Genomic DNA, 25,613 nt, shown 5'->3' on the forward strand with positions numbered 1-25,613 from the left:
ATATCCAGATTTTATTGAAGATGATACTGAGGTGGTGTCGGTTTCTCTGTTGCTAAAGCCTCAATTTGATCCTGTGTAATTATACGTCCCAATAATTCTTCTGGTTGGGGCAGGGAGAAAGTTCCTATTTGTTTCTGAGAGGTACTGAGGGTTAGTGGAAAGGAGGTGTTGGAGCTTTTGGATTCAGATTGACTTGGAGTAGAATTTGGATTTCTGCCTCCTAGGAGCAGGAGTGTGGCTGTTTTTCTTACCTCTCTGAGACTTAGGCTTCCTCTCATGCAAGCGGTTCATTTACCTTTTGGGAGTACCTCCGTGTGTGTGTGTGTGGTGTGCACCCAAGTGGAAGGCAGCTCCCATAAGCCCTCAGGTGGAGGCGGAAGCGGACAGCCACGTGGATACAGGAACAGTATCCTGTCTGAGGAAAAGGTAGCCTTTGTGTTGGGCCACAAGTAGAATGAAATAGAAAGACTTCAATAAAGCAGTTTATTCATTCATCCCACAAAAATGTAATCAGCTTTTACTGTGAGTGAGGCACTGTTCCAGGTATTGGGATATACCTGTAAGCAGGGAAAACAAAAAAGACCTGTCCTCACTGAGTCTACATCTCAGGGGGAGGAACCAGGCAGTACACAAATAAATGAGTTTTTCAGTTCGTGAGAAATACTGGGAGAACAATTGAAACAGGGAAGGGGGTCAGGTTTATGCGAGGTGGTCTCTATTGAATATAGATGAGGTGAGTTTGGGGCAGAGAATTTAAGGAGAGGAAGCAATGTGCCATACAGATTCAGATTAGAGGGAAGAACAACCCAGGCAGAAAACAGCTCAAGGCCCTGGACACATGTGTGCAGAGGTTCAGCGAAAGGCGAGGAGACCAGTGTTTCAGATCAGAGCAAGCAGCAGGAGAAGGGGATTAGAGAGGTCCTGGGAAAGGAACAGCACACACGCAACATTCTAAACTATTTGAAAGACTTTTTGGCTTTTCGTTTGAGTGAGTGGGGCACCCTTAGCAGGAGTCAGTCAAAGAAGATGCATGCTCAGCCTGAGCTCTTCAAGGGGCTACTGGCTCTAGTGTGCAGAGAACAGATTGGTGTGGGGTGGGGGCAGAGCAGGGACAAGTTAGGGGTCTCAGTCTTGGCCCCTGGGAGAGATGGGAGGGCTTGAAGCAGAGTGCTCTGGAGGAACGTTCCCGCGAGGGCGAGAGCCATAGTGCAGCAAACATTGTTTTATACCAAGCAGGCAGCGCCATTTGACTTTAGAGTGGGAAGATGGCTTGATCAGGAAACGGCAGGCTTCCTGTTGTGATGGGCTTACTTGGGGTGAAGAGGAAGAGACGGGAGATAAACTCTACAAGGCAGAGTAGAATTGGCCTTGATGATATATAGCAAAAGTTTTGAGCATGGGAGCACAGGATCGGATGAGGGTTTGAGCTCTGGTGGACAACAGAGGAGAGACTGTAGGTACAAGAGGAGGAGGGAAGCAGAGATAATGGTCCAGATAATGTGGTGTATCTCCCAATCATATGGGGAGCCCCCAAATGTGGGGTGACAGATCAGGTGGAAGCCGGTGGGACAGGTGGTAAAAGATTCATCTAAGGCAGAACTAAAGAGATAGTACTAAATATAATACCTCTGGGAAGTGGAGGGCAGGACTCCAAAGGAGAGGCTGTGTCTGTGAGGCAGTAGTGAGGGGCCATAGTTATAGGGCAGATGTATAGGGGATGTATAGAATTTCTTCTTTTTTGGTAATCTTAGGAAAGGTGCCTGGTTGTAATTGGTCAGTTAGGGTGGCTCTTTCGAGGTGGGTCCCTTCATGAGCCTGTTTGCATTCAACTGAGAGTCGCTGTGATCCCTTTTGCCTTGTACACTTGGTCAGGTTTTCAGTGCTCACGCCTGTTACCTAAATGTGGCCTCTACAGGTAAGAAATAATAAGAGTTCAAACTTGGGCAGGGAGTGGAAGGGATATGGAGTGACATTTTACTCATGGAGTAATAGGGTGTGTTGGCCAGTTAGATGGGGAGGTGAGGCAAGTCCACCAATTCATGTAGACTCATATTGGTGAAAGTCATATTTTTTATTTCGGAAAACCATATTTCTATGGAAGTAGGTGTGCTGGGAGGAATTTCTGGTCTCTGGAAAATGCTTTAGAGATGATGATGAATCAGTATGATATTGCCATACTGAAAGACCCGCGGATCCCCTTACCCAAGAATCCAACACTGCCACTGGATGCAATCAGCAAGAGGTTCTTTATTGTTACGCAGGCGCCTGCGGGTGGTCAGCGCGCGCCTGCGGGTGGTCAGCAGCTCCTGCTAGCTGAGCACACCCGGCTTGGGTGGTGCCGGGTTTTTATAGACAGGTACAAACAAGTTTTGGGTGGGGCGCAACTGATTGGTTGACAGTTAGAACTTTTGAAAAAGGCATACGTGGAGTTTGCTGATTGGCTCTAAGGACCCACGCGCGGGAAGAGAGAGGGGGGAAGGGGGAACAAGCTGATTGGTTCTGAGGGCCTGCGCGCAGGAGGAGAGAGGCGGAAAAGGGGAACAAGAAGGGGGAAGGTAGGAATGCCATCATGGCGTCTCTATTATTTCTATAAGCCAAGCGGTTACAGAAGGGCAAAAGAGCGATTAATAAGCAATTAATAACCTAATTAATAACCTGGTCTATACCTAAAAGCCAGCGGTTTACAGAAAAGCAAACAAGCGGTTAGTTATCCTATCTATCTTCTAGGGGAGGAGTCTTTCAATACCTGGTAAGAAATATATATTTGGTCTTAGGCCCTTTTCTGGCACAGAACTCTTAAAAACAGTAGAATATCCTGTGCTGAGAGTGGGGAAGGTATCTTTTGTCATGTTAATGAATGACTTTGGAAAGCTCCTAGTTCACCATAGGAAGGGCTTGTTGCTAGGGGAATGAAAGGAATCCCTGATAAGAGGGTCAGAACTTTCAGTCCCACCCTGACCTCCTGCGAGGGGAGTGAGGCTGGAGGTTGAGTCAGTCACCAGTGGTCCATGACTCACTCAATCGTGACTGTATAATGAGGCCCCCATTAAAAATAAAATTTAAAATAAATAAAATTTATTTTATTAAAATGAAGGCCTTTGAGAGCTTCCAGGTTGGTGAATGAGTGGAGATGCCAGAAAGTGGTAAGTCCAGAGACAATATGGAAGCTCTGTGCCCCTTCCCACATATCCTACCCTATGCATCTCTTCCATCTGGCTGTTCCTGAGTTATATCCTTTTATAATAAACTGATAATCTAGTAAGTAAACCCTTTTCCTCGGTTTCTTGAGGCACCCTCTGAGGAGGGGCATGATAATTCCTAATTTACAGCCAGTCGGTCAGGAGCACAGGTGAAAATTTGGACTTGCTTTCGCATCTGAAGTGGGGGACAGTCTTGTGGGACTGAGTGAGTAACCTGTGGGATCTGACACTATTTCTGGGTAGATAGTGTCAAAATTGAATGGAAAGACCCCCCAGCTGTTACAGACTTTTGTGGTGCTGGGGGGGAAAAAGCCCATCCATCAGAGTTGGGTGCAGAATTGCAGCTTGAACTGGAATGGTTAACCAGGATTTTGTGTGGTGGAGTGGGGTGTATGGCTGGGGAGACTGGGAAAAGGAGTTGTTAGTGGCTGGTGAGAGGCAGGGAACCAGAGAGGACAGGCAGAAACTAGTCTGAAAGAGGACAAGAGAAGAAATCATGACATGGCAGGTGCCTTCCAGAGTAGAACGTTGATGAAAAATGGCCCGGATACTTGAAGGGGACATTTGTGAAGATCGGCAGTGAAGTACCACATGGGATGTGGCATTCTTCTCTCTCCCCATAGAAACTAAGTCATTATGTGGGGCTTTTAGACTCAGATTCTTGGTTTTCTTGGAAGTGTAGGATGCCAAGGACAGTCCCCCATGATCGGGTCAATCTTTTTGTTTGCTCTGCTGCTTGGTAAGAGAATGAAACAGTTGAAAATTTCAACTATGCTGATATTTTGCTTTTTCTCTATTTAATGTGTTCTATTCCTACCTTCTCCTCTTCTAAGCCCCATGTTTTGCTCTGTGCTCTTGCCCTGTGATGTAGGTTTTGCTTTATATCTCTCCACAGTCTAGCTTGACTGAAAATAAAGGTCACTGTCAGCCTTGCCTTTGCTCTCCAGCTCTCTCTCTGGGTGCCAGGATCTTCAAAGTCCTCCCTGTGGGTCTGGCTTTTTGCCCAAAGGTGGTATTTGTTTGGAAGAGATACAAGTTTACTCAGTTCTTCACTTGTCTTTCATTTCCTGGTGAGGATTTGTTGTGGTTCCCTCTTCCTTTATCAATTTTCCAGCTTGAAATACACCTCTTGCTGTCATTTTGCAATTCTCAGAACCAAAGTGAAAACCGATAGATTAACAGAAATGGCATTAATTTTGTCATTACTGTGACTATTGTCATGTTTATCACTGAATCTTGTGGAAGCATGGAATTGTAACTAGTCTGTGGGAATAGCGGGGAACAAGCATAATTATTATCCAGAAAGTCTTGGTCCTTAGGGAGTTGAGAGTTTGACACCAAGAACCGTGGATACACTCACATGCAATCATGTGAAAAATGTCCTGATTTAATTGGGTAATCACAGCTTCCTTCTGTCTTTGATCCCCCATCCTTTACTAGCTAGAACACCCTTGCCAAGTCTTTTGAGCTCTCCGGGGCTTCGAGTAGGGGTGATAAGATCTTCCCTGAATGGGCGGGACCACATGATCTCCTAAAGGCCCCTCTTTTAGTAAGATCTTCAATTCTGTGAATACTATTAGGTCCCAGAAACAAGGGCAGAATCAATCCAGCATAATTTCAGAATCATGGAAGAGGCTAGAGATAAGGCAATCCTAAAGAAATAAGACTGTATTTAAATCTGAATACAGGTCGTTAACATTGCCACGTAGGAAAATGGTAGTGGTGGCTTCATTCTGCACACGTCTCCAGATCTTGTGTCGGCTGTCACAGCACACTGCTCTTGTCATCAAGGAGGCTTCTTCGGCCATCCTGGCGCAGAGCTGCCTGTCTAAAGCATGTCTCTGGAGGGGAACGAATTTCTGTGCAATCGAAAACTTAAAGGCTTGACTTTCTGAGGTTGAGGGAAAGAACATGTTCCTTGGAGGTGGGGCTGCTCCTCTAAGTGTGGGGGCCGCAGGATACAGGTGGTGATATGAGGACATGGGCAGGCGGACCAGTGGCCAGGATGGACAGCAACAGCAGGGAGTCTGACAGCTGCGGGAGCAGAACCCTGCACAGCTGTGTGGGGGCGGGGAGGCCCATGGGGGGAGGGGGAGTGGAAATGCACAGACCAGACTGGCAGGGCACATAGAACCTAGTGCCATTGAGATGTGTCATTTGACCCCCAGGCTGTTGCAACCTGGGGAAATAGCTGTTACTACTATAGACAAATGTTTTTTTTCTGTTAAGAACATCTTCCAAACTGGGCTATGTGAATGTACTGCTCTATTGAGTGCCTCATCAGAAGGTAAGTTCCAGAATTTTTTGTTGTACTTACTATTGAGAGTGGGCCCAATGAACTTTGGAGGGGGGCAGTTTTTGCTGACCATAACCCCCAACCACAAGATCCTTCTGATTCAGTCACGTGGGATCGTGGGATAAGTGCCTGCTTCTTTGGAGTGCATCAAGCCCTCTACCCTGCCGTGATGAAAGAAAGCTCAGGACTTCCTCCCAATCCTCCTCTGATGCTCCTGCCCCTTCTTGTTCTGTGTCTGGGGTGTCCTAATGCTTAATCCAGTCTTGGTCTGGTGCAGCAGGAGGGAGCCCAGTCTGACTCAGTCCTACCTCAATGGCTGCATGAAATTGGCTTTTCTATACTGGGTGAAGATGTAGGACATTCCTGATGGCTAATGGTGATAATGCAGTGCCATTCCCTAGAGTGGCAAACCTTTGATTAAAAGGTGAGACCCTGGGACGCCTGGGTGGCTCAGTTGGTTAAGCGGCTGCCTTCGGCTTGGGTCATGATCCCAGCGTCCTGGGATCGAGTCCCACATTGGGCTCCTTGCTCAGCTGGGAGCCTGCTTCTCCCTCTGCCTCTGCCTGCCATTCTGTCTGCCTGTGCTCGCTCTCTCCCCCCCGCTCTCTCTGATAAATAAATAAAATCTTTAAAAAAATAAAAATAAAAAAAAATAAAAGGTGAGACCCAAGTCATAGCTTTCCTATCTCTTGTGCAGAAGAATGCAGGAATCCAGGTATGGCCGACCAAAGCTGAAGGGGTCAGTGCACTGCAGAAGGGGGTCAGAGAGCCCTGGCACCTGGGAGGTCCCTCTAGCAGGAGATGCTACTGCTGCACAGGGCCACACCAAAATTCAGGCAAGGAACATAGGAGTGACAGCTGTGAGAACATGGCTAGAGCTTTTCTCCCCCGGCACTTCTTTACAAAATTTTTATTTTAGCAATTTGTAGTTATGTTGCAGATGTCTGCATTCATTCTCTGTGTACACTCAAGCATTACAAATAAAATGGAAACCCACCTTGACTACCATTCCTGATTCTACCCCCTTGTTATTGGCTCATTTTGTAAACTTTCAGATGTTTCTTCCATGCATTTTTCTCTCTATACATGTTTATCATCATATATGATTTTATGATTTTGTGTGTATATCTTTGTATAAATTGGTATTACCTACATATGCTATATATGTTTCCCTGAAATAGTTTCCTTCACTTAACTGTCTTAGATATTTCTCCGTATCAGTTTATATAGATTTAGCTAATCCTTTAACTCTTGCAGATTATTCCATAGTATAATGTATCACATTGTATAATTAAAGATACTCCATCTGAATCAATGCCCCCTTTCTTATAAAATATTGAGAAATACCTCCTATATTATCCTGAAATGAAATTCATAAATGGCTTACTTAAAATATGACTTAAAATCTATACATCCCTTTAAGTGCAGTATAATGATATAAAGAAGAGCAATTTATAATAAGCGAATATGTTATTTTGATGTATAAATGACTCATGCACGTTGCCACATATGACATCATAAAGTAGACAGATGCCTGCACCAAGTGTGGATTTAAGGGATGGCTACAGCCCCACATGAAGACAGATTTAGGTGTGTTTGTTGCTGATTTAAATACTTGGGATGATGTTGCTATCGATTTCAGGATTTCTCTGAGATGATGAACAACTTGTGGCAAAGATTCAAACTTCACAAAATTCCGATGTGTCAGTTTATTTGGTTGTTCCATTCTTAAAAGACTCATTGCATATTAAAGCTGTGCAAAAATTACTTTTTGGCTCAGATGTTCTTTACCTACAGGGCTATCTGGCAGGACACCCAAAGTTCTTGCTGGCTGGGAAAATTCTTCACCGTGCAGGATAGATCATGGCCTCCCACCAATAAATGCCCATAGTAACCCCAAAGATGGTACAAATCTAAATACCCACATAAATTTTCTAAGTATCTTTCAGAGAGGGTTACACTGTCCTCATTAAGAACCGCTGATCTGAGGGTATTTATGCTTTGTTCCCCTCTGGATTTTGGCTATTATAAACAGAGTAGCAAAGAATATCCTTATATATGCCTCCTTATGCACATGTCAGAACAGTTCTTCAGGGAAAGATAAATCCTCAAGTCATTTCAACCAAGGTACTCTCACATGTCATCAGGGGCATGAAGCAGGGCTTCTCTAGATGATGCCTATTTCTGTTCCAAATTTCTTCTTTTTTCCAGGTGTTTTCCAGATCTGGGTCAGAGCAGGTTTCGATTCACGGAAAGCTCAGAGTCATGCCCTCCTTTCTGTCTCTGGGAATGCAGCCCTCCTCTGAGGTGGGTCATTCTTACCTGTCCATCTAAGGTAGGTGGCACATTCATGATATCAAAGAGCCCGCCTTCCTCTTCCACAGAGGTTGTCCTCAGTGAGTGTGACTCCTCTGCTATAATGTACCTTACAATTTCTACTGTAAGATATGATCTCTGGTGGGACGTCCTGCTGGTGGGGATGCCACTACTTGCCAAAATGTCAAGTTCAGAATAGGAGTAAAATATCAGAAACTATTAGGTTGATTTTTTTAAATAATGAAGTATCTTCATTGTGCATGTTGAAAATTAAGAGTACCTTGAAGGTGTTTCTTGGAGAGCTAGTGAAGTTGGACTTGTCCCCAAAGAGACTGATGAGAAAAAAGAGATAGAGGTTCCCAAAGAGTGACTGGGAACAAGAAAGAAGGGTTAGAGATGTGGGCTCTCAGGCTGGCAGGAAATTTGAAGGACATTTAGTCTGAGTTTTGGTGCCCTTTCCACGAGCAAGACCCCTTTCAAAAGCTTCAGATGCAGCAGGTACTACTGCTTTATATCCTAAGAAAAAGAAGCAGGATTCCAAAAAATTACAGAGAAGCCATGAAAAGAGTTGAGATTTGTTCATAAGTAAGGAATAGAAAAGGCAATTTTTTGTAAACGAGGAAAAGACTCTGGAGCAGGAATGTCATGGGAATAAGTTTCCCTTCAGAAAAGGAAACCAATAGACTGATAGCAAGGAGTTTGCTTTGTGTTTCTTTTGCTTTGTCTCCATTATCTTTCCTGGGCTGTTGCTCTTTTTCTCAATCAGTATTATATAGAGCTTAGCCATGGACACAAATATTTTTATATATATTGCCTCATCTAACGTTCACAGAGTTGCAAGTATTTATGACCGCAGTCGTACACACCCAGGTGGAAAAGACCTATAATCATAGGTTATAGGTTGAAAAAGTGACAGAAATAAAACCCAACCCCAGGGCTTCCAAATCTACATCATATGCCCTTTACAACAAACCAGCTCTAAATGAATATGAATTCATAGAATGTTACGACAAAAATCGTGTTTTTATAGCTTTCTTGGGAATGTCATGATATTTTCTCAGATTCTCTAATGTTTGTCTGCTTGGGTGTCTTTACGCATTGTCCCCTAGTGGTAGATAAGAAAGACTATGGGGAAGAGGAGAAACAGGAATATAAGAAGACACTTGTTCATTACTCCAAACAGCAATCTTGGTTCCGAAATTTGAGACTCGGTTACTGAGAAGCAGCAAGGAGATAAAGCTGGTTTCTTTTGGTCCCACCAGGTGCTGGGTCACATGTGGCATGTGGCATCCCAGTCTTCCGTTCAGGGCAAAGGCAGAGTGGCAACAGCTTCATTGTACTTTCCTGAGGAAAAGCACAGAGGTATAGACAGTGTATCTAGTACTAAAGAGTGAAATCTGGAGCACATATGGCAGGAATAAGATTAAATGAGAAAATGATGTATGCAAATGTGCTTAGCAAAATGCCAGCCACAATTAGGTTTTCAGTGAATGTTGGTTCGATTTGAGATTGTATTTCTTTCCTAGAGCTCCCTACTTAATGCCTTGTGATTAAAAAACAAACAAACAAACAAACAAAACTCTCCTCTGACTTTTATTACTATGGTCTGATGGGGGAAAATGAACGAGTCTACCAAGCTACCTACCTGGGAGCCCAGTACCCAGTCCCTACTGCATTCACACTCCCTCACCCAGTGTTCCTGCAGCCATTCTGCAATTCTTCCCTTGGGTTACCCAGTTGGAAACTTGACCACTGCAGCCCACTGAAGTCCCTCTATTGCTTTCATTTCTGCACATGCAGACAAAATGATGGGAGCTCTCTGAGGGGCTTGTTAGGAGTCACTGGATGATTGGGAATGCATTTTTAAACTCCTTTATTGAGTTTAAGAGGAGACACTTAAGCTCCCACATCATGGTGGGAAAACAGTGGATGCTGTGTTCTTCTTTTGCCCCTTTATTTTATCCCCCAGTTCCCAGGACTGTCACACCATTAAGCATGGTCAGCACATTTTGGCCTCATCCTAGGAAGTGTTCCATAATATGCTATCACCAGCACTCCCTCCTGTCTCATGCTTCCTTCACCCCCTATGCCTCCAGAGAGGTGTATGATGAATGGTGGATGGGGGCTGTTTGAGGATCCCAGGAGGGACAAGATGGAGGGGTGTGAAGAGAAAAAAAAGTTAGGAGAACAATCACCATTTCAACAATGGAAAATCTTAGATTATGATTTTTTTTAGCAGAATGATTAAGCCATTCTAGAAACATGACTCATATATTGACTTCTGCCCTTTCTTCCTCCAAATGATTATGAGAAACACATACTTGGAAGATTTTAATAAGATTATGAGTAATATTAGATCATTATAATTCCTGTTTATGGAGGATAGCAGTCCAATACTTAATTGCAAGAGGAAAATGAATCCATGCTTCTAGGAAGCACTGCTATTTACAAAAACCAAGGAGGAATAATTTGGTTACATTTGCTTCTAGCTCTCTCCTTGTTGTCTTTTCTAATTTTTTTTCTTAAGAAAAAAGAGAAAGATTAGATAGAAAGTAAGCTGTTTTGAGACTAAGATTGTCTGAAAAGACTATTTTGCCCTTGAACTTGAGTACCCAGATAGAAAATTCTAGATCAGAGATGATTGTTGCAGTGTCTTTTTAGCTTCTAAAATTACCTTTAAAAAGTCTAAAAAATACTCAAATTATTAATATTTTGAATATAGTATCCTCTTCACTTCTTGTCCTCTTGAGAAGCTTGTGGGATCCTCAATTTATGCTCAATATTCTGAAACTTTATGATGGCCCAGATACTTGGAAGGCCCTTTTAAAAGAAAAAATTATGTCTTTTAGTTCTTCAGTTATTTTGTTGGTGGGATTTCCCCCTTCATTTATTATTTTTCTCCTTTTAGAATCTTTTTAGTTGGATATTCGATATCCTGGATTAGTGTTGTTGTTTTCTACCTATGGTTTTGTGGAGTTTTTTGGCTCTCCTTTTTGAAATACTTCATAAGTTTTATCTTCTGTCTCTTATATTGAGTTTTTAATTTTAGCTAATCCTGTTTTTAATTTGAGTGAAATTTTTTAAAGTTTTGAATGTTTTCTTTTAATAAAATCTTATTATTTTATTTGGTTGTTTTGGATACTGTGAACTCTCTGAGAATGTCAATTTTGGTGAGAAAAGTTTTTTTTCTCCTTGCATTGATGAATTTCCCACAAGTAGCTCTTTTTTTGCTTTGTTTTCATTTTATCTTCCACCTTTTCTCAGATACTCCAAACTCCTTGTTTTCTGCTTGTGTTGAATAAGGGATGGAGGACTGACTGGAAGCTGTGAACTTGTGAATGAGATTGTTGACCCCAGGCTTCCCTGTAGAATGCTGGCAGGGCTAATTATCTGAGGAATCTCTGATAGTGTCTTTACATCTTTTTCTTGGAAAGCTTGGATTCTTTGAAAAGTCTACACTCATTTCATGCCTGGAAGCTGAAGGCCTGGGTGCCAGTGTTCTTGGAACCCAAGTGAGGGAAAGATATTAATTTACTTAATTTGTCATTTTCAGTGTACCCTTACCTCAGATGTGTTTGGTGTTCACCCAGCTCAGAGACCCTGTTTTATCATCTCCAGGGAATAACCTCCAGTCTTTCCCTAAGGCTGAGAAAGAGTGGTTGCCTAGTTATACAAAAGGGAGGAAGTGATCTAGGAATCTGAATCTTAAACTGACTTATAACCAATGTTTAGCAACTTTTCTCCAGAGGTGCCTGGTACTGAAAATCCTGAGTAAAAGTCAGGTTAGTTCTTGACTTTTCCTTCTGCTTGCATAGGCTTTAGTTTTCTCAGATCAGCTATGTTTTTGGCTACTTGTCCATCTACTTTCCAGCTTCCCCCTAATTTTTTTTTTCTTTCCCTCATTCTGTTATTGTAGATTGAAGGCTTGAAAAATAATTTCTAAAAATCTCTGTATAGTCATTTTAGAAGAGTTTTGGGGAGAGGGTGAAAGAATATGTAGGGATTCAATCTCTTTCCCTCTTTGACTTTCGATTTGGGACATCAGCTCCAAATTTGCTTTTTGTGGTACAGTACTGTCTTTAACTGAAAATATATGTATATGTATATGTATATGTATATGTATATATACACAAATATATGTATATGTATATGTATATGTATGTATATATATATGTATATAAACTAGATATGAGCAAAGCTACTCTGTTTTGTTTTTTAAGATTTATTTATTTATTTGAGAGAGAGAGAGTGAGAGAAAGAGCAAGCCTGCATGCACAAGGTGGGGGAGGGACAAGCAGACTCTGTCCATGACCCTGAGATCATGACCTGAGCTGAAATCGAGTCAGAGGCTAACTGACTGAGCCACCCAGGCACCCCAAAGCTGCTCTGTTTGAAAAGGAAGTGGGTGCCCGTGGTTGCCCTTCTTCAGTTCTCATCTTGTGCCATCTCTACCATGAGAACTTCCTTTAAGGCATGGTTTGTAAACTGCTGATTTAGGAGTTGAACATGATTTATCCTTCTACCAAATGTTAGACATTTGAGTAAAGTTTATGGCATTATGGAAGGAGCATTGATTTATTCCTTTAAAAATTAGTTTTATTGCTCTCCATTGCTCAGATGGTCCAAGTCAGAGAAAGAAAAAAAAAAAAACTAATCTAAAAGTTTTGGAATTAGAATAAAATTAGACTCTGGACCTCCTTGCAAACAAATTTTATCATTGCAAAAATAACCTTAAAATGCTATTTTCTTTAGCTAAAAGGAAAATACATCAATCTACCTGAATATTAGGCAATATTTAACTATGCTTATACATTTTGAAAAACAAGGATATTGTAAACTCAAGTTTACTTTTAGAAAGCTACAATTCTATTTTATACTGGAATTCTTTTTTTTTTTTTTAAGATTTTATTTATTGACAGAGATCACAAGTAGGTGGAGAGGCAGGCAGAGAGAGGAGGAAATAGGCTCCCTGCTGAGCAGAGAGCCCGATGCATGCGGGCTCATCCCAGGACCCTGGGATCATGACCTGAGCTGAAGTCAGAGGCTTTAACCCACTGAGCCACCCAGGTGCCCCTATTTTATACTGGATTTCTAATAAATTCAGTGTTTTATTCAAAATTATTTACGTGAATATATGATGAGAGAAGGTCTGTAGGGCCAGAAGAATATTTTGAATTAATTCTGCCAGGAAATCTTATTAAATTAGTGCATAATTTAGCTTCATGTTTATGCCCAGTGTAGCCTTTAAAAACATTGTTATTTCCTTCCTCCTCCACCTCTCCCTGGCACAGACCATCAATTACCTGATGAAACCATGGAAGAATGTGGAAGTATTTGTACACTGCAGGTCACTCATAGGTCCAATTGGGAATGGACACAAGGATTTACTGTTAAATGAAATATGTATTTTTACATGTCACTAAAGTGACCCAGTGTGTTTTCTAATGTAATAAGAGAAAAATAAAAGAAACTCCCTCGTGAACAGAAGCCAAAAAAGTCCTTTTCTAGTGTAGAGAGTCAAAATGAAGGGAGTGCAGGTAAGTCTCTTCAGAATTATCCACTTGAATCTGACCTTCTGCTGTTATGTGTTGACACCAGCAAAATTTCACAGGCGACTCAGGCATCATGCTAAAAATTTTTTTGACAATTATGCTACAAAAGGATTTATCCGTTTTATTTTCAACCATGAGACACCTTTAGAAAACAGAAACATGCCCCAAACTGGTGAGAAACACATGGTATTTAGATTGGTGGTGTATATTGGAAGGAGTCTCAAAAACAATGAAATGGGTTGTCCTGTTTATGGCCTCTTTTGGAGGCAGATTATGCATAGGGCATGGGACCTCTCTAAGGCTCACATCTAGTGACGCACTGAGAGATGGATGAACTGGTGCCCATGGAAGAGTACTCTTTCAACCTGCTTACGGAGGAGTGTGGAAACAAAAGAAAACACTTGAAGAGCTATCAACCATAGAAAAGGAAGAGTCCCGGGAAAACCATTTCCAGCAAAGTATTTGCTTTGATGTCCGTGTAAGTCACGAGGTTGCCTTTGAGCACACGGGGGATACTTGGTTACATGTGATGGCAACAGGGCGTGTGTGCCATGGCCTCAACTTGCTTCTTGATGACATCATGAAACTGGCCTTTCACCAAAAGGATTACAAGAAGAGCCAAAATATTGTGAAACTTGCAGGAGCCACTTACTGCTGCTATCTTCAAGGAGAAGGCAGGGGAAAACATGGGAAGAACTAAATCAAGTCACGGAAGCTGAGTTTTAAACCAATGATCAGAGTGGGTTATTTGCTCTTTGGTGATCTTTTGAGAAAACTGAAGCAGTTCTTCAACCAAATGTCATATTTGAGAGGTAACCAAAACCACTTTTTCCTGGGGCACCTGGGAGGCTCAGTTGTTGACCATCTGCCTTCAGCTCAGGCCCTGGGATTGAGCCCCACATCGGGCTTCCTGCCCAGCAGGAATCCTGCCTCTCCATCTCCAACTCTTGCTGCTTTGTATTCCCTCTCTTGCTGTCTCTCTCTCTGTCAAATAAAATCTTTAAAAACAAACAAACTCTTTTTCCTGAGGTTTCTATAAATGTTTATTCTTGTTTTTATTCTCTTTCACCATTCACAATAGACCTCTCACTGTGGAGTTTTGAGTGAGACCATACTGAGTGGGAGAGAAGCCTTTATTTTTTTTTTATTTTTTTATTTTTTTAAAGAATGTATTGCTGTGTAACTTTTTTTTTTTTTTAAAGATTTTATTTATTTATTTGACAGAGAGAGATCACAAGCAGGCAGAGAGGCAGGCAGAGAGAGAGGAGGAAGCAGGCTCCCTGCTGAGCAGAGAGCCCTACGCGGGGCTTGATCCCAGGACCCTGAGATCATGACCTGAGCCGAAGGCAGCGGCTTAACCCACTGAGCCACCCAGGCGCCACCGCTTTTTTTTTTTTTTTTAAAAGATTTTATTTATTTATTTTACAGACAGAGATCACAAGCAGGCAGAGAGGCAGGCAGAGAGAGAGAGAGAGGGAAGCAGGCTTCCTGCGGAGCAGGAAGCCCGATGCGGGGCTCGATCCCAGGACCCTGAGATCATGACCCGAGCCAAAGGCAGCAGCCTAAACCACTGAGCCACCCAGGTGCCCCGAGAGAAGCCTTTATTTGTGAGTGGCTTTGGGGAGGACTGTGACTCCAGGATCTTTGATAGTGGAAGAGGAGACTCCCTTCCCTGTTTTTCTTCCCGCACTTCTGCTTCCTTCTACCTTCCTCTTTCTTTCCCCTTTCAACGGCAAGGTGTTCTAACAGGTTGGTTGCTATTCTCTTATTGTGCCACCCCCACCCCATGGGCTTGCTCAGAGCTCCTCTTGTCATCCCAGTTTTTGGTTCCCTGGCTTCAGTTGTATGCCCACTCTGGATCTGGTCTCCCAGTTTCCCTTCTCTGTTTTTCCCTTCTCATGACTTACCTACTCTCATTTCCTCAGAGCCTTCTTGGGAAGGGAGTAATTTCTGTTTGCTAAGCACACTGAAGTTAAGGCATTAATGGCTAACAGATTTGATGTTAACATTAGGGAAATTCACATTTTAACTGGAGACTCCTCAAATTTCAATATGGAGCCTGCCAGTGACATTTTAGGCAGCATGAGCAGTCAGTGGAGGAGAAAATGAGCCTTTTCCTGGTGCTTGTGCATATGGATGACTTTTTACTTTACCCATTCAAGAGATGGGCCTTATTGTAATGTGTACAGACTAGTGAATAAAATATTAAACTGGGACATGAAGGATCCAGGAAGGTTTGGGGCTAGGGGAGCCAAACAAGGATAAGGACATCTTTTAAAGAAAAGTCAGGAAAAAAAATAGTATGGTTAATAAATAAAGTACAAAATATGAGTATTTTCAATCACTCATGCAGCCTCTCTTCTGTTAACATTTCCCTTTCCCTGGCTCTGGTAAGAAGCAGGTGGAGCATAACAAATATCATGGAGGACAAGGGGTGTTAGAGAGGAGAAGGGAGTTGGGGTAAATTGGAAGGGGAGGTGATTCATGAGAGACTATGGACTCTGAAAAACAATCTGAGGGGTTAGAAGTGGTGGGGGTGTGGGAGGATGGGGTACCAGGTGGTGGGTATTATAGAGGGCACAGATTGCATGGAGCACTGGGTGTGGTGAAAAAATAATACTATTTTTCTGAAAATAAATAAATTGAAAAAATTAAAAAAAAAAAAAAAGAAGAAGCAGGCAACAGGATAGGCAAATATAGACAGTGGATCATTGAGCTGGGAGTGATTTGCATGCCAAGAGAGATCACAGGGATCTTCTTTTCAAATTCTGCGGGACTGGAGGTATTTACTAGTAGCTGGGCTTTTGTATGAATCCAGGGAGAGAGCTTTTTGGATCTCTGGTCTCAACAGAGTGGCCTAGCCAGAGAGGCCACTTTTCCTTGTGGATGTATCCCAGTGTCCCAGTGTGAGCAGAGCCTCCCGGAGATGATGTCCTCCTCACCTGCATTGATCTTCATGGTCATCTTCTTCCTGGAGTTGATGATTGCGATGTTGCAGAATGGCTTCATGGTTATTGTGCTGGGCATGGAGTGAGTGTGATGTGGGTGCTGCCTGCAGGTGACATGATTGTGGCCTCCCTGGCTGCCTCCCAGTTCTGCCTGTATGGGGTAGCCATCTTGAATAACCTCTTGACCTTCTCTGAAATAGACTATTACCAGATCCCCTGGAACTTCATCAATACTCTCACTTCCTGGCTCACTGTGTGGCTTGCCGTCTTCTACTGTGTGAAGATCACTCTCTTCTCCTACCCTGTCTTCTTCTGCCTGAAGTGAAGGATTTCTCCGTCAATGCCCAGGCTGCTGCTGGGCTCTCTGGTCTTAGCTGGCCTGAGAGTCATCTCATCAGCCACTGGAATGAGAATTTTTATGCAGATGCTTACCCCCCAGAGTTCCCAAGGAAATAGCACCCTGGCTGACAGTACAGCCCTTCTATTGGTCTCTTGTTCTACCTCATACAGTGCTCACATGGTTGATCCCATTCTTCCTATTCTTGGTGTCCATGCTCTTGTTCATGTTCTCACTGTACCAGCACTTGGGGCGGATGAGGGAATGTAGACTGGGAGCATGTGATCCTAGTACCCAGGCTCACACCATGCCCCCGAAAGTCACTTGTTTTCTTCCTTGTCTTTTATATATCATATTTCCTGTCTCTGATTGTTGTTGCTATGAAAATCAGTCTTCACTGATACTGGTCCTGGGTCACTGGTACTGGTCCTGGGAAGTGGTGACCTATGCAAGCATCTGTTTGCACTCCAGCATCCTGGTGCTAAGCAGCCCCAAGCTGCGAAAAGTCCTGAAGACCATGCTTTGGAAAGCTCTGGACAAAGGCTGGTCCGTCTCAAGTTAACAGTGTCAGTAATCATTATGTGTGGACAAGCCCATGAGTGGTGAGAACCTGTAAAGTTTGGGTACTGTTCTTTTGGGTACTGTTCTTTTCATTTCCCTCTTTCTTTTATACTTCTTCCATGCCCTATCAATTCTTTTTGCACCCTTCTCTGTTCCTGCCATCCCCTCCACTGCTCCTAGTACCCAGTGTGGGTCCCAAACCACTCTGGGCTGGGATGATGGCCTCATTGTCTAATAGACCTTTCACACCCTCTATATGAGAGTTCTCGAAACATCCTTTGGGTCTGACCACTTTATGGAGACCTGTAATGGCTGTCAGTTATCTTTGAGGTCAACCTGAAGTATTTTTTTAATGGTGGCATAGATTGTCCCACCATCCCACACACAACTGCTCTCCTGTCAGTGGTCTCTCCACTCCAGTCCAGGAAAGATTCTTTCCATCTCCCCACATCTCCATATCTTCTTCACTCTAGCCTGTGGTCATTTGGCCCATCTGGAAATTACTTCTTTCTTCTGTCTGCCAGTCTTGTCCCTTCCCTTCTTTGGTGCCCAGCTTATGACTGATTTCACGCACATGGAGTCTTTTCAGTTTGATCCTATGGAAGGCTGAGGTTGTATAGGAGTTTTCCACCACTCTAGGCTCTGCCCATGATTTGTTTGTTTGCTGTATGTTGAATTCAAAGGAATTGTGTGATGTGGAAATAATTTTAGGTTTTGGCCAACAGAAGATAGAGAAGGAATACAAAATATGTTTGCTGTTGTTCTTAATTTTGATAATCCTGCCCTTCCTGTCTGCTTACCCAAAAGGTGGATCCTGAATGCCATTGCTTACGATGGTAGTCTCCAAATTGGGGTGTTGGCATCCCAGAATTGTGTGCGTAATGATCCACTGAATGTGGAAAGAAAAGTGTGGCAACTCCAATTTCCACTTATTTTTATCTCATCCTTTTAGTTCCTTTTTTTGGTGTATATATATATATATATATTTTTTTAAAGATTTTATTTATTTACTTGACAGACAGAGATCACAAGTAAGCAGAGAGGCAGAGAGAGAGGAGGAAGCAGGCTCCCTGCTGAGCAGAGAGCCCGATGTGGGGCTCGATCTCAGGACCCTGGGATCATGACCTGAGCCGAAAGCAGAGGCTTTAACCCACTGAGCCACCCAGGCGCCCCTGGTGTATATTTTATGATGTACAGAATGTATTAGTAAAGTACACATGCATGTTAAACAATATGTTAAGTAAATATGCATATGGTTGGATGCATGCTCATGAATTTTTTGTTTTTTTTTGCTGATGGAATTTTTTTTTTCTTAAAATTTTATTTATTTATTTGACAGACAGAGATCACAAGTAGGCGGAGAGGCAGGCAGAGAGAGAAGGGGAAGCAGGCTCTCTGCTTAGTAGAGAGCCCAATGTGGGGCTTGATCCCAGGACCCTGAGTTCATGATCTAAACTGAAGGCAGAGGCTTTAACCTACTGAGCCATCTAGGTGCTCCTAGAATTTTTTTTAAAGATTTGTTTATTTGAGAGAGAGAGAGAGAGAGAGAGAGATATGAAGATAGTGACAGAGAGCACGAGGGAGATGAGTGAGCATGATCAGGGAGGAGTGGGGAGGAAAGGGAGAAGCAGGCTCCCCGCGGAGCAGGGAGTCTGATGTGGGACTTGATCCCAGGACCCTAGGATCATGACCTGAGCTAAAAGTAGATGCTAAACCCACTGAACTACCCAGGTGCCCCTGCTGATGGAATCAATTTTAAAAAACACATGCAGACCAAAAGACTAGAAAAGGGTTGGGTGGGAGCAGTGAAGGCAAGAGCATCAGCAGTATCTGTCTCCACAGACCTCTCAGCTGGAAGCACCTGGAAGACTGCCTTTCCGTGTCTACTGTTCCCTGAAACAGTAGAGTTCCAGAACTGTACTGAATGTCTTGGGTGGAGAGAGGATGGTGATGCGACTTTTATGTCCTGCATCCTGTTCACAACCCTTTCAGTTATGCCACGTCTAGTGGGCTTATCTCAGGACTTCTTGATTGGTTGATGTTATTAACCACTCTTTCCTAGGTTTTAGCTCATAAGAGCCCTCAAACACTTGATGACTCCATCTTGACCAAAAACATAACCCGGTATCTCATCTTGGCTTTCTAGGCCTTCTGTGTACTCTTCCTAGCCTGATAAGCCACCATTTCCTTTGCTGTACCCAAACTTGTCTGGTTATTCCCTAAACATAATGGCATTTCCATTTCCTTCAATGACCCATGTCTCCTTCCTTACAACATACAAGACAGCATCTTTCTTGTACCCCAGTGAAGGCTTTGCTGCTGCTTCTCCCACTGAGCTCTTCTTGGAATTCTTGGTAGGAATGGAAATATAACATTTCCAACTGCAGCCTGGGAATCCTCCTACTTTATCCCTCTCAGAGAGAGTCCTTGAGGTATGTATTTCCCATGTAGAGAATCTACTCTGGATTCCTAACTGTAGCATCCCCACCATTACACATATAAAGACCAGCTGTGAAAATTCAAAATTCTCAGTTTTGGCTTCCACCTGAGATAAATCTGGATATGAGGAAGTAAAAGGCAGTGAACAAATAAGCACAAACAAAAGAATCACTATAAAACATACTGCATATTTAAATACAAATGGTTATTTACCTGTTTGGATTAACTTAATCTGCACAAAGTTTGTGGCTAGGTAATGTTGTAGTTTATGATTGGTGCATGAAAACACTTTGAGGGCAGGTACCTAGTTCACTGTTGAATCCCCAGTGTCTTTCACAGGGTCCTTATGACATGGGAGATGCCTCATAAATTATTGTTGAGTGCATTGAAGGTTAGGGTAGCACATATCTTTCCAATTATACAAGCCATCAAAGATGTAGGAAGTGGATGGGAAGGATGAGCTTCCATACTGAGAGGTCTCTGGCTGGCCAAACTCTAGAACTTAGGAGTTCAAAGTTTGCCCCATTGGATTCCTACTCCAAGGTCCAGTAGGAAATGGCCAAATGTCAGCCAGAGAAGCAAGGTCAATAAAGAGAGCAGTTAGAAACTCTATCTACTGAGGATTTGCATCTTCACTGAAAGGCAAGGTGAAAAAACACCTTAGTTCATCTCTCCTGTCTTCAGGAATGCAGTATTCATCATAGCAAGGGCTCTGTGTTGGAAGAACAATTCTGCCTGGAACTTTGTCCCAGTGGACTGGGAAGTGGAAAGAGATGCTGTGTTTCTGCATTCTGTTCTCTCTTGATGATGTTGTATGCATGGAACTGGTAGGATATAGTGTTGGCCAGAACAGGAATGTACTATAAAATATTCCCTTACTCTCAAGTTACTTTATCTTGAGCCTTCAGTATTGTCATATATGATCCAGAATAATTTCTGTTTTCTTGTAATTAATTAATAATACTATTATATCATTAGAATAAAATATACTTTTATATTATATAATTTATTTATATAATATATATTATGTAATATATGTTATATAATTATAATAGTAAAATAATATAATAAAACCAGAATAATTTCTGTTTGTCTGTAAATAATTAATGTGCCTTAATGTGCCTATAGACACATTAATCTGCTTATCACTCACCTGGGTAAGTAAGTACTCACCTTACTTGCTGATTTTTTTTTTTTTTTACTCTTTGAGCAGCATTCCTATGAAAAATAGAACCTTTGCTTACTTTGCCTCCCTCTGGTTAATGTAGATAGTCCAAGATTTGGTGCTCTGACCTCTACTGCATCTCTGATGCTCTCCTGAGTTCTCCTTGGATTATTTGTCCCCCCACAGGAGGAAGGTAGTTATTATAATAACAGTTGTCATCATTACCTTAATTCTTTCTTATACTTATGCAGATAGTATAGATATATATTCACATGTATTTGTGATCCATATATTTTATATGTGAAGAAATAAGCTTTCAGAAAGGTTAAATGACTAGCCTGAAGATCAATAGATTGTGATTGTGACAAGATTCAAAACCTGGTCTCTGTCTTCAGCTAGGGATGAAGGAGACCAGAGTAAAGGATGTGTTGCTAACTATGGCAGGGATCTCTGGTTCTGAAATCAGTTTGGGTCTTGGTCTTCCCTCCATTTAACTATGACCTTAGCTGAGACTCTTAGAGAGGAGAAGGGAGCTGGAGTAAACTAACCTCTTTAGTAGAGGTTTAGCTCACTTTTCCAAAAACACCTATTTCATAAGGTCATGCTGAGAACTAACACAGTGGAGAACACTTAGAACAATGCCTGGAACAAACTATCAACCAATGAATGTGAGCTCTGACCCTTGATAGAGGATTTCCTCACAGAGCTGCCAGCAGGTGTGCTGTGATGTGGGTGTCAGCTCAGAGAAGTAGAACCTCTGTGTAAGGGATGCTAAATGCAAGTGCCTGCCTGGCATATTATTCACACCAATGTTGACATGGACAGAGAGTGGGCAGAGGAAGGGCACACAAATTCAGGGATAGGCAGGGAGATTTTTGAAACTGAGCCTTAGAAATATTTGCATCTATTCTGAGAAGAAGAAACCTCTTTACCCTCAGGAGATAGCCCGTGTCCTCTACTCCGTCCTTTACACCTGACGGCAGCAAGAGGGGCAAACATCAGGCAGGACCTTCCAGAGCCACCCAAAAGGAATAGACCTTGAAGTCTGGAGGGATCCATCTTGTCCACAGGAGAGATGAATGGAGATGACATGGTTCCAGAACCTCCAGTGACTGGCCGATAAGAGAGCCATCACCCTGGCTATCATTTTATTTTATTTTTTGTTCCTGGTGACAGCAGTAAGCAGTGTTCATCACTGTAACATTGAGCATGGAGTGGTTGTTACAGAGAACATTGTTAACCTTGTGCTAAATTAGCCTGGGGGACTCTTGTGTGGGGGACTCTTGCCTCTGTTGGCAGTGGCAACAGAGTGGTGATGGGGAAGAGCATTTATATTTTCCAGAATCCATTGGCCTTCCCATACAACTCTGTATTGCAGTACCTGGCCTTCCTGAACACTGCCACCTTATGCTTCTTCATCTAGCTCAGTGCTTTCTGTTGCGTGAAGACCACAACCTTCACCCTCCCCATCTTCCTGTAGCTAAAACAGAAGGTGTCTGGATTGGTTCCGTAGATGCTGCTCAGTTCTGTGAGGTCTCCATAGTGAGCACCATCCTATTTTCATAGACAACCAAAGCTTATATCACTACTTTTTAAGGAGAGGGTTGCAATCTTGGAATGCCACTAGGAATACTATAAGATCATATGAGAAATCCCTGTTCTCTTTAAACCTTGTTACCTGAACAATCTTTACTCTTGTCTTTCTCATTGGCATGGTTTTGCTCTCTGGAAAGACATAATGAAGGCCCTGCTCTCCATTGCGGCTTTCGTGACCCCAGTGCCCAGGCGCACATCAGGGTTCTTCTGGTTCTTATCTCCTTCTCTATATGCTCTTCACCTCCTATTTTCTGTCACTGGTGCTCAGTGCTGCAGGTGTTTTTCCTTCTTGGAATTTAGGCATTGGATATGGCAAACAGTGATTTATCTGTGCACAGCTGTCCACCCATGACTGCTCTTGAGCAGCCCTAGGCTGAGAGGTGTGCTGGAGGGGGGATGCTCTGCATGGTGCTGGGCATTTAATGGAGTGGCAATTAATGGAAAAACCTCAGAGACTCTACTGCAGAGGGGATGGTACAATGCGACGTGGCTTCTTTAAATCTTTTTGCCACTTTTAATGCTCTTTTCCTCTCTGCTCTATTTAATGACGAGGAGAATAACTTCAGTGAAACAGGATTTCAGGGTGAGATCGAAGGTCCTGAAATAATGGGCTTGCATCACCGATTTACACTCAGCAAGTGTGTAGCTAATGCAGCTAGGTTCCCTGTGGGACTTGATGGGGCCAAAGAATCAGGAAACTTTTATTTTCCCTGTGATGGATCTCTTGGAGTTTAAAATTATCCTTCTGGAAACTGGATGCAAGGATCCTGACACATAGTTCAATTTTTATCTGTTGAGTAGACTGGAGAAGATATTTGGAGCCTCGATTTTCCTCTGGCTCCATGCTATAAGCCGCCTTTCCTTTTTCTTTTTCCTTGCCTCCCCTTCTCTCCCCCTTCCGCTCCCTGTCCTGCCCTCCCCTTCTCTCCCTTCCGCTCCCTGTCCTGCCCTCCCCTTCTCTCCCTTCCGCTCACTGTCCTGCCCTCCCCTCTCCCTTTTCTTTTTATCACGTCCTTGTTTTCCCCCCGTCTGGTGCAGGGAAGCCCCCCTCTCTCCTGTGCATGAGTTCCTGGTGTCTGAACTCTTCTCACAGACCATGGTCCATTTGTGCACTTGTGTGGCAGTGTGTGTTATCTGGGATTTGTATATTTGCAGATGACCTTTGGAAATCCCTATGAAAGCTAGGGATTTCTGATTTATATATTGCTTATGTTCTCTGCCATAGCCTACTCTGCTAGTCTGTTCTGTGACTGTTAAGGTCGATGAACCCATAAGTGACTTCTTTTATGCTGAGACTGAGACCTACTGAAATTTTTGATTTGGGGAAGTTTACCTATATCTATCTGATAAGATTTAAGAAGAAAGACTTGATTTTGGTTTGGTGAAGGGTGCAGCCTGCTTTTCTGCCTTCCATAAACCTCAAACCTTCCTTAAACTCAGTTACCTTTTGAATAATTCAAACTGAGGTCCCTAACCTTCTCTCTATTTGCATTAAAACCTCTACGACTCATCTCCACTTTTTCATTAGAAGATAGGTTTTCTAGAAGACTGGCTGTTGGCTTTTCATGGCTCTCTTTGCTTCTTTCCTATGCCCTGCTCTGTCAAGGATTCCCACTTCTTTGCGAATCTTCAAACTTTCCCTCTTCACTGTCCTTACTTTCCTCAACAAATGTGCCTCTTATCTTTTTTCCTGAAAAAAAAAATCCCCCCAATTCTTTTACCCCCTCAAGTAGCCATTCTGCTAGTCACGTGCTGAGAATCACCCACCACCCCATGCTGCCTTACAATCCTCTCTGCTCCCTTTTTTTCTAAAAAAAAAAAAAAAAAAAAAAAAAAAAAAAAAGTGTTTTTAAAGGACACATAGGAGTTCCTAATTCTTAAATGTAATGTTATCCTCAGCCCTCATCTTCTTTTTAAGTTTATTTATTTATTTCAGCAATATTCTACACCCAGTGTGGGGCTCAAACTTGCAACCCCAAGATCAAGAGTTGCAAGCTTTTCCAACTGAGCTAGCCAGGTGCCCCATCAGCCCTCATCTTCTTATGTCTCTGTAGTATTTGCTTTTCATGATAACAAGTGATTTCTTTAAAAAAAAAAAAACTGATTAATGATACTTTTGCAAAAGTACAACCTGATCTTGATAGAAGATTTAAAAAAAAGGAAAATGAGCACCACTCATAATTGCCCATCCATGGATCTTCCTGAAGGTCCTGTGATGCTGCACTAGGCTCTTCTCCTCACTCTACTGCTCCTCTTGTGTCTCCCTCACTACGTGCTCATCCTCCTGTGCCCTCCCTGCCAGCTCTTTCCGTAGCCAACCATCTTGTTCTTGGGCATTCATCTGCTCCTTTTCCTTTTGTGTTTACAACTATTCACATAGTTTTACTTATGACCTTCATGTGAATAATCAGTCGTCAGAACGTTGACCTTCCTCAGAATTCCAAACCTCTGTTTTCTTCCACTTTGGGCATCACCACCTGATAGTACCATGAACATTTCAAATTTAGTAAGTTCAAAATGAATGTCCTTTCCCTTCTTCCTTTCCTTCCACTAACCCCCTTTACGCTCAGTTGCATCTGTTTCTTCTTTTATATCCACCTCTGAGATAATTTTCACTCCCCATCTCTGCTGAGCCCTTGAACTTAATTAGCAGCTTATCTTCAATTGCGACCTCTGAAGTGTCTCTGTTGTCTGTCCCCTTCTTCCCATTTCTGTGGATTCTAGTTTAGATTAGACTCTCCTCCTCTCACTGGGACTGCTAAAATGTCTTCTTCACCACTTGCTCCATTACTTCTCCCCTCCCTCCTAATCAGAACTACCTTTACCAGATTCATCTCTTTTTTTTTTTTAAAGATTTTATTTATTATTTATTTGACAGGCAGAGATCACAAGCAGGCAGAGAGGCAGGCAGAGAGAGAGGGGGAAGCAGGCTCCCTGCTGAGCAGAGAGCCCGACGCGGGGCTTGATCCCAGGACCCTGAGATCATGACCTGAGCCAAAGGCAGCGGCTCAACCCACTGAGCCACCCAGGCGCCCCCAGATTCATCTCTTGAAGGCATAACTAACCATTCCACCCACACTGTCAATGCCTCTGAGTGAGAAATGAAACATGGGTCCCTAAGCACTCACAGACCTTCACAATGTGGCAATAATTTTATCTTCTCTGTGTCTATTTTAGCAGAATCCTATTTTGTAGCAAAATCT

General features: G+C 42.8%; 1 protein-coding gene across 1 annotated transcript; it reads left to right on the forward strand.

Annotated features, from left to right (window-relative positions):
* The first annotated feature begins 16,427 nt into the window (after positions 1 to 16,427).
* Positions 16,428 to 22,909, forward strand: TAS2R60 (taste 2 receptor member 60). Its single transcript, XM_045089751.1, is given in 6 exon segments — positions 16,428 to 16,633; positions 22,114 to 22,345; positions 22,347 to 22,534; positions 22,536 to 22,638; positions 22,641 to 22,695; positions 22,698 to 22,909. Coding segments are annotated over 6 exon segments (996 nt in total).
* Positions 22,910 to 25,613: the final 2,704 nt, after the last annotated feature.

The sequence above is a fragment of the Mustela putorius genome, unplaced genomic scaffold (genome assembly GCF_011764305.1).
Source record: "Mustela putorius furo isolate JIRA1106 unplaced genomic scaffold, ASM1176430v1.1 tig00003845_pilon_pilon_pilon, whole genome shotgun sequence".
In the NCBI taxonomy this organism is placed as follows: Eukaryota; Metazoa; Chordata; class Mammalia; order Carnivora; family Mustelidae; genus Mustela; species Mustela putorius.